This window comes from Pistacia vera, unplaced genomic scaffold (assembly GCF_008641045.1).
Source record: "Pistacia vera cultivar Batoury unplaced genomic scaffold, PisVer_v2 Contig818, whole genome shotgun sequence".
Taxonomy (NCBI): Eukaryota; Viridiplantae; Streptophyta; class Magnoliopsida; order Sapindales; family Anacardiaceae; genus Pistacia; species Pistacia vera.
Genome location: NW_022196688.1, coordinates 418,609 through 428,173, shown reverse-complemented (window position 1 = coordinate 428,173; position 9,565 = coordinate 418,609). Strand labels below are relative to the sequence as shown.

Sequence of the window (9,565 nt, the reverse complement as noted above, 5' to 3'; positions counted from 1 at the left end):
ATCCATCCAACCCTCTTAATAATTGTCACTGTTTCCCAATGTTTTTTGGTTTACTATTTAAAAAAAAAGGGCTATAATTGGGATCATATATTCTATTTATTGTGGCACTGTTCATTTTTTATTAATATATAAAGTGGAAGATTCCTGAATTCAACCATTTAAATGTGTATGTACTGTTTGACCCGAAGAGAAGGACATTAATGTTTGGATTGTTATTAACTTATTATAGCAACGCTATCACTTCCGTATCATATGCTTAATGTTTAGCCCCAGTTCAATACTTGGCATGTCAAAGTTGCGTAAATACTTTAACTCATTTTTATATATTATACAAAAATCCAATTCCATATTTATTATTCCTTTCGTGTATAAACTCCATATCACATGTTTGATTGTTACCGATTGACAATAATAACCTATGTCTTCAAATTTCAAGAATGTTATGCTTTTTTTGCTTTTTTTAAATAATATGACCAAGGTTTAGACTTTAGAGTAATCTTTCTCAATCTACATTATATATCTTTATCACTTATAAAGTTAATTCATTATTTAATAAAAATTTATTCACAACTCAATCTTATAAACTTTCTCTCATAATCTCGATGTGACAATTTAAATTTGGTCAGTTAGAATTGGGTAAACAAGATTTAATTAAACTGTCACGTCAGAGTTGTAAGAGAAAGTTTAGAAGATTGAATTATAAGTGTAGTATTGTCCTTCATTATTAATGTATGATATCTTAGACATTCTAGGTTTTAATAAGAAAATATGTTTGTTTGTAAATTATAAGTATGTTAAAATTGGATATATGATATTTAGTTTGAATCCAATGGGTCATTGTTTATGATTCATTTGAAGTCATCTTTCTATTTCTTATCCATGAAGAAATGTTATTGGTTTAGAAGAGGAGGATAAAGGAAAGAATCCTGAGAAAAAAGTTAAAAGGGAAGCATTAAAGTATATATCACCTCAATTCTCAGATATACCAAGAAGTAGAATCATGCAAAAGGGCAGAGGAGGCCCTTGGCTACTCGCCGCATTATTGGCAAGATCTAAACTAGCATTGTGAATATTGAGAATGTCTTTGAGCTGGATACGATTACTATTAGCTGGTATCCAACCAGACCCGTTTAGATTTATTAGTTTAGTTTAATTAGAATATTTGAGGCATGAACAACACGTGTAAAGGAATAAACAGTGACGACCTCTTTTGTCCCTGTACGGTACATTACAATTCCGTCCCTTTTAATCTAACATATTCTCCATGAAACCTACCTCAAAATTTGACACCTGTGTTTTGACCGTGCTTTTATTTTAAAGAGTAAACGGCATGGTCCCACCCAAGGTTCAGTGAAATCACAGGTTGATACCCCTGATTTCCTAAATTTCAGATTTCTACCCTTAAACAGATGTCGTTAGCGATGGCATAGGGACAGTTGGTTCTTTTACCAAATTACCCTTGGACCTTCTCTTCATCTCCCCTTCTATTCTTCACATCCTATTCCAAACCCACCATAGCTAGCCCTTATTTTTTCCCAACACCAGCTAGCCAAACCGCTAACACAACCGGCCCTTCTTCTTTCCCAACACTAGCCGACCAAACCACCACCATATTCGGCCCTTTTTCTTTCCCAACACATTCACCACAACACACAACAATCAAACTAAAACATCAAACAAAATGAAAAACAAAAAACTAAATAAAAAATCAGTTCCACAACCCAATCAAACTCTCATTTCAACTAATTTCATAAAACCCAAAGTTGAGTGGCAGCAGTGAACGGCGGGCAATCATGGTCGGGAAGTTGGGGGTTTTGAAGGGGAGATGCCTGTGAGTGCAGGGTGGTGTCGTTTGGGGTTGAGGCCGCCAAAATCAACCGGAATCCGGTTGGAGACAATTGCACAGCGCATAGAAAAACCCAGCTGTGGTCAACGTTTTCTAGTTTGGGATGGCTAGTTTCAATTGAGGAAAGGCTGAAGTTTTGTTGTGGGAGGTTTATGGAGGCAGATGGTGGTGGTTTTGGGTGAAAAAAAGTTGGAAAAGTGGCAAAAAGGATGGCGGCTGGATTGATTTCATAATATGCCCAGGGTGTGCTTTGCAGGATCTGCAAAGTAAGGGATAAAGGGGCTTTGGTGGGAGATCGAATGGTCGTGGCAGGGCGTCAAGACACCATCGGAATCGGGTGGGTGGGCCTAAAACGCAGTCATTTTGAGATGTGGAGGGAAAAAGAAAAAGATGGAAAGAGGAGAAAGAGATGAAGAAGAAATGGAAAGGGAAGAGAGAAAAAGAAGAAAAAGACCATTTTAGCCTTTAACGGTTAAAATAAAGGAAACGGTGTCCATTTAAGGGTGAAAATATAAAATTTATGAAACCAAGGGTACCAATCAATAGTTTCACTAAACCTTGGTTGGGAACATATCGTTTACTCTATTTTAAATTACCATTAGATAACATTAAAAAAGTTAAAGAAAACAACGGCTCCAGAATACATCAGATATCGAGGACAACAGTAAACAAAAAATGTAAATCAATTTATTTACCGTCAAGTACGCCAAGGCACTCTCTTCTAAATATAATTACCGTTTCAACTCCAAGGCTTTTATCTGCATAGGACTATGAGAATCTACACAATTCCAGGTGCTACTTCATATTATATTGGATTAATATAAACTTGTTAATATTATATATAATTTGTCAGAGTCTATATTGTGACGCAAACTAATAATACGAACATACATACTTTTTTTAAGTATAAAATTAATTCAGGGCATCAATACCTATATGTAGTGTAATAAGATATTTAGATTTTAAAATTTAAAATTTTAACTAAACATAATAAAATTTATAATCTTAATAATCGCTTTTGGGTTAATATAATTTATACATAAATGGATATTTGAGTACAAAAACGAGAACAAAGTAAATGAGCAGCGAAGGGTCAAAACAAAGAAGAGAATCCAATGAGAAAATTCGGAAAGAATAGTGCGGAGGTAAGGCATACTTGTTACAAATAGCAAGCGGTGGCCGCACGTGCGAGGCCCGACCATTGTCTTATCCACGCTCGCTTGAAACACGGGTCCCCACCTAACAGTACACCAACATCAGAAACAACAGAAATAAAAAAATAGAAAAATAAAAAAAGCCCAAAGAGAATAGAGAGAGAGAGAGAGAGAGAGTGTGTTGAATACTTGAATGTGTGTATTCTCTGAGAGATTCATCAGATCCTAGCCCAGGAAAAAGCAAAAGCAAAAGCAGATAAAAGCAGAAACTTCACCCCACTCACCATTCTCTCCTCTCCTCTCCTCTCTTCTCTTCATTTCTCTCTTTCTTCATCTTCTTGTTCTTATCTATTCCATTCTTTTTACTCTCGAAAAACAAACACTATAAAGAAGAAAAAAGAAGAGTAAGTGTTTGTTCCGCCGCTTTGATCCTTTCATGTAAGCCACGAAGCTAGGGTTTGTCAACACCTTTTGCTTTTATTTCAAAGTTGTTTATGTTAAATATTTTTGTTTTGTGTTTCATTTCTTACACTATAGTTTTCAGGTAATCATGTCTATTTTTTTGGTTGTTGTTATACAATGTGTTTGTTTTTTGAGAAAATCAAGAACTAATATCCTCATAATTTTGTGACAAGTATCTCTGTTTAATAAGCATATTTGTTTACTATCTTTTATTTTTTAGAAGAGAAGAGACTGATGTTTTATTTTGTGTTACTGTTGTTATAATCTAAGAGATTGTAGTCTCTTTTACTTCTATGTTGCTTGCACTTTCTGCGTACACAAACTGGTTTTGAGTTTTGGATTTCGCTTTTTCACTGTTATCAGATCTAAAAATACTTAAGACTCTTCCAGTCTCTTTCATTTTTTTTTTCTCTGGTAATTAACGGTTGTGTGTTTTTGCTTTTTGCAGGGTTCAAGCTCACAGATCTGAAGCTTTAAAAAAGCTCTTGTAAGGTCATTTTCTATCTTTATGGTCGAGCTCTTCATTTATTAAAGATCTAGGAGTGTATGTTTTAGGAACTATCTGCGTTTTGTTTCCAGCGGTTGTCGTTTTGAGTTTTAGTAACATCATTTAATGCTATCTTTGCCTAGCTGTTAAAGGTTTTTTTTTTCAATTTTTGCCTTACAAATATCTGTATTTGATTTCCTACTTTTCGGTTTTCTTGAATATTTAGATATGTAGGTTTTTTTAATTTATTATTTTAATTCTGTAACGGCTAATTCAATCTCTATTCCTATCTTTTAGGTTTCCAGAAACCTTTAGAATTCAAAACAATACAACTCTTCGGTTTTCTAACGCAACTGTTCGAGTTCCATTTGAACTTTTAGAATTTGGGTCTCTCTCGTTCCGTAAAACATGATGCAGAGACCACCACCAGAAGATTTTTCTTTGAAAGAGACCAATCCCCATTTGGGTGGGGGTAAGCTCACCGGCGACAAGCTCACCAGCACCTATGACCTTGTTGAACAGATGCAGTATCTTTATGTCCGGGTTGTCAAGGCCAAGGACTTACCTGCAAAAGATGTCACTGGTAGTTGTGACCCTTATGTTGAAGTTAAGCTTGGCAATTATAAGGGTACAACTCGGCATTTTGAGAAGAAATCAAATCCTGAGTGGAACCAGGTGTTTGCCTTCTCGAAGGATCGGATTCAGGCATCTACGCTTGACGTTATTGTGAAGGATAAGGACTTTGTGAAGGATGATTTTATGGGTAAAGTTTCTTTTGATTTGAATGAGATTCCAAAGCGGGTTCCCCCGGATAGTCCTTTGGCTCCACAGTGGTATAGGTTGGAGGATAGGAGGGGGGATAAAGTCAAGGGAGAATTAATGTTGGCTGTCTGGATGGGTACTCAAGCAGATGAGGCATTTCCTGAGGCATGGCATTCGGATGCAGCCACTGTAAGTGGCATGGATGGTCTAGCGAATATCCGGTCGAAGGTGTATCTCTCTCCCAAGCTTTGGTATTTGAGGGTTAATGTGATTGAAGCTCAGGACCTGCAACCCACTGACAAGGGTAGGTACCCGGATGTTTTCGTGAAGGCCGTACTTGGAAATCAGGCTTTGAGAACTAGAAGTTCTGCAAGCAGGACTATTAATCCTATGTGGAATGAAGATCTGATGTTTGTTGCTGCAGAACCGTTTGAGGAGCACTTGGTTTTGAGTGTGGAAGATAGAGTTGCACCCAACAAGGATGAGATTTTGGGAAGGTGTGTGATTCCTCTGCATCATGTGGACAGGAGGCTTGATCATAAACCGGTGAACACTAGGTGGTTTAATCTTGAAAAGCATGTGATTGTGGAAGGGGAGAAGAAGAAGGAGACAAAGTTTGCTAGCAGGATTCACATGAGGATCTGCTTGGAAGGTGGTTACCATGTGCTGGATGAATCAACACACTACAGTAGTGATCTTAGACCAACAGCAAAACAGTTATGGAAGTCCAGCATAGGGGTACTAGAAGTGGGAATTTTGAATGCTCAAGGTTTGATGCCAATGAAGACTAAAGATGGGCGGGGAACTACAGATGCTTATTGTGTGGCGAAGTATGGGCAGAAATGGGTTCGAACCAGAACAATCATAGATAGCTTTACTCCCAAGTGGAATGAGCAATACACATGGGAAGTTTTCGATCCTTGTACTGTTATAACAATTGGGGTGTTTGATAATTGCCACTTGCATGGTGGAGATAAATCTGTAGGGTCAAAGGATGCAAAAATTGGAAAGGTAAGGATTCGTCTCTCTACGCTTGAAACAGATCGTGTTTATACTCACTCGTATCCGCTTCTGGTTCTATATCCAAATGGTGTCAAGAAGATGGGTGAAATTCATTTGGCTGTGAGATTCACGTGCTCGTCATTGCTTAACATGATGCACATGTACTCACAACCATTGTTGCCGAAGATGCACTATCTGCATCCATTAACTGTTAGCCAACTGGATAACTTGAGGCATCAGGCCACTCAGATTGTGTCCATGAGGCTTAGCCGAGCTGAGCCACCATTGAGGAAAGAGGTTGTGGAGTTTATGCTGGACGTGGGTTCTCACATGTGGAGCATGAGAAGAAGCAAAGCTAATTTTTTCAGGATTATGGGAGTATTGAGTGGGTTAATTGCTGTGGGAAAATGGTTTGATCAGATCTGCAACTGGAAAAACCCCATTACAACAGTGTTGATTCACATCTTGTTTATCATACTGGTGCTATACCCAGAGCTTATTTTGCCCACAATTTTCCTCTACCTATTCTTGATTGGAGTTTGGTATTATAGGTGGAGGCCAAGGCATCCTCCTCACATGGACACCCGTCTCTCTCATGCGGATTCTGCCCATCCCGATGAACTGGATGAAGAATTTGATACATTTCCAACCTCTAGGCCTTCTGATATTGTAAGGATGAGATATGATCGGTTGAGAAGTATTGCTGGGAGAATTCAGACTGTGGTTGGTGATTTGGCTACGCAAGGGGAGAGACTGCAATCTTTGTTGAGCTGGAGAGACCCGAGAGCCACTGCTCTGTTTGTGATTTTTTGTTTGATTGCTGCCATTGTTCTTTATGTTACACCATTCCAAGTTGTGGCCCTTCTAACAGGATTCTATGTGTTAAGACATCCAAGGTTCCGTCATAAGCTTCCTTCTGTGCCACTCAATTTCTTCAGGAGGTTGCCAGCGCGAACAGATTGCATGCTATGAGGAAGGCCGGATACATTTGCAGCTGCATTTTAGATGCGTATGACATTTAGTTTTCTTCTTTATTGTCAAGTCAGTGAAGATTTGCAGAAAGAAAAGGAGTCTGTTTACTTCCTAAGTTATGCGGTGGATGTTGAGTTCTGATTCTGGTTTTATGTAACCTTTCCCTGAAGGTAGTAGATTTTGTGGATTTGTGGTTCTTCTATATCATCTATAGGATTTATGTTTGAAACTTGAGTCTATGGTAATCAATTAATGTCAAATTTGTAATTTTGTAGGTTTTGATTGGAATTTAACTTATCTGAACCTCTCTTTGCTTAGTTAGAGCTAGTAGATATTATCTAATGGGACATTTGAGCTCCAACCCCTCACAAGTCACATCTCATGGGCTGAATGAGTTTCTGTTTCTTTTGTGCTAAATTACGGCATTGCATGTGTAATATGTTATTTTCACTGCTTTTTGGATTTTGATTAGGTTAATTTGCTCTCTAGATCAAGAAGCATTTCATTTATAGCAGAAAACAAACATTCCTTTCTTCTTTAAATTACATATAATTTGCCTAACATTCCTGGACAAATGGTACTGTTGTGTTATTTATTTTATTGGTGTTCTGGATTCTGGAATTTCATGACAGCAATTTGTTGTTTATAAATGGTATCTTTTTACTAGTTGAATGAATGTGGACTTGTTACACATGTACTTCTTGTTTTTGTTTTTTAATCACATATATAATAATTTTATTTATTCCAAGTTGGCTGATAAGAGATTAAGGTGAAGGAGACGGACAAATATTGCCTTCCCGATTATTACGGCAGTTGTTGCCCTGCTAATTTGCTCAGAACAAGTGCATAATAAATGCTTTGGTGATGGTTGATTGAAACTTAATTAAAACATATTAGTGAGGTAAAACCTGCATAGAATATGTGCATGTCTTGGATCCCATACATTATTTTGCTCTTTTTATCCATATATTTATCTGGAAAAATGCTTGTTTTCTAAATGTTATTAAACTGGAGGTGTAAGCACACTTCTCTAGTTCACAAAACTTGCAGCTATGAATGACTGGTAAGAGTAGTGAAAAGTAGAAGGGTTGAATTTGCGTTTTGAACAGCAAAAAATGACTAATGAGAAAGTTGGGTAATTGATTCTTGGAATCGTGTTTGTGAGGCCGGTTCTGTGTTATACGGTCTACGTAGGTGGGGACCTTTATATATTTGCTTTACAGGCTGTATCCATGTACTGTGCATCTCTGCTCAAGGAGCCCCCATAGGCAAATTGTTTTTGTCTTTTCCCTTCTCTACTTTTAACTGCCCTCAATTTACCACCTCTAATTTGTTTTTCACAATTTTAAAATTTTACTTATTGAGCAGTTTAGACTTTAGACTCCAATTTTAACTGCTACACGAACATAAATTCAGATGTTTGTAAGGACAAAACTAGTAAATCATGATATTTTACCTTTAAACCAAATCCCAAACACTAGCGCGCACTGCACCCAGTAAGCAATTTCGTATAGAAAGTAGTGACACAGTGAAACCATTATTATTTCCTTCACAGAAATTGATTTTCTTTGTACCTTCGAAGTATTTAACCAATTAATCTAAATGCAATGGCTTATGTGAATGTGAGGGCATTTGATCAGTTAGTGTGTTGATAGTTACTGTACAGGAACCCTATTAAACACTTTTGAGGGTGGAGAACTTTTTGACTTTTTGTAGGGAAAGCTCATATTGTTTTTAATAAAACCTTGATTCCGGAGATTCGTTTATAATAAAAGAATGGTATATGCTTGAGAATACCAAAAAGATGTGAGGTAAGCTGCTTTACAACCCTTGGGGAATATCTCAAACTCAATACAAACACCAGTACTGGACCCTCTTTTTATGCTTTCTCATCTAAACTCTAAACACAATATTTATTTTATTTGATTTTCAATTTCAAAATAGTATTGATAATTAACACAAAATAAAAGGTCGAATTGTGGGGTTTTAGTAATGGGCCAACATGGTCATTATACAAGAACAGAAGCCCAACTATAAACTCCAATCTGACAAACTATCCCCAATTAGAACAGATTTTGGGATGGACCCGTCTTTCTTTCTTCTCCCCAATGAAGTAAAGAATCAAATTTTACATCACATATTCACACTCACCAACCCCACTCAATAACGCTTGAATCTTGAGAGTTAATTCTTTTATTGATAGATAATTTAAGTGATTAAGTACTAAACTAAAAATAAAACTGACTTGAAATTGTCAAATCAAATTAACATTGGGCGTGCTGTTTTTTGACAAACTTCTGTTGATTTATTTGATGGAAGCTGAAAAAATATTGATGATGAAGAATTGTTCTTGTATCAAGTTGAAGAAGAAATCTCTCAAAAATATTAAAGTTTTTTGAGAGTGACATATGAAAGTCTTGATGTTTCATCAACTATTCTTTATTGATTTATGGTTTGTTGAGTTTGAATTTCGGAGTGCTATCCAAACAAAAGTCCATCTGCTTGATTATTCATTCGGTCCTTCTTCAAATCACGTTTCATTACAATTAGTATAAACCAATTGAGAGGACGTAGATTGTTAAAATTATCACAGTAATAGTTTGAGTGTCTAGTAATCAAGAAGATTGCGGAAGCCATATATGCTTCGATATGCACGATAGTCAATCTAGTTCATTGACATTAATTTATTGAATCAAAAAGAAAAGAAATGAGGTTTTATACATTGATCTGAATATTATGTGGTATTGAGGAGAGGCAGACTTTAAATTATTCTTAATTAGTCTTAATATGGAAGGGGAGGCTAAGATCGTATGAACAAAATTACCCATAAAAATTGACCTTATTTTGCCTCGTGCGCAGGGTTATACAGAATGGAGAGAA

General features: G+C 36.6%; 1 protein-coding gene across 6 annotated transcripts; it reads left to right on the top strand.

The window, feature by feature from the left end:
- Window positions 1-3,168: 3,168 nt before the first annotated feature.
- LOC116117560 (FT-interacting protein 3) lies at window positions 3,169-6,952 on the top strand. 6 transcript variants are annotated; one of them, XM_031403571.1, is made up of 3 exons: window positions 3,169-3,404; window positions 3,911-3,949; window positions 4,247-6,952. In XM_031403571.1, exon 3 carries the CDS (start codon window positions 4,358-4,360, stop codon window positions 6,683-6,685), a length of 2,328 nt encoding a protein of 775 aa, XP_031259431.1. In that variant the 5' UTR covers window positions 3,169-3,404; window positions 3,911-3,949; window positions 4,247-4,357; the 3' UTR covers window positions 6,686-6,952. The 6 variants fall into 6 exon arrangements, with proteins under 6 accessions (XP_031259431.1, XP_031259429.1, XP_031259428.1 ...); XM_031403569.1 differs by having other exon boundaries at window positions 3,911-3,954; XM_031403568.1 differs by having other exon boundaries at window positions 3,169-3,438.
- The last annotated feature ends 2,613 nt before the right edge of the window (window positions 6,953-9,565 follow it).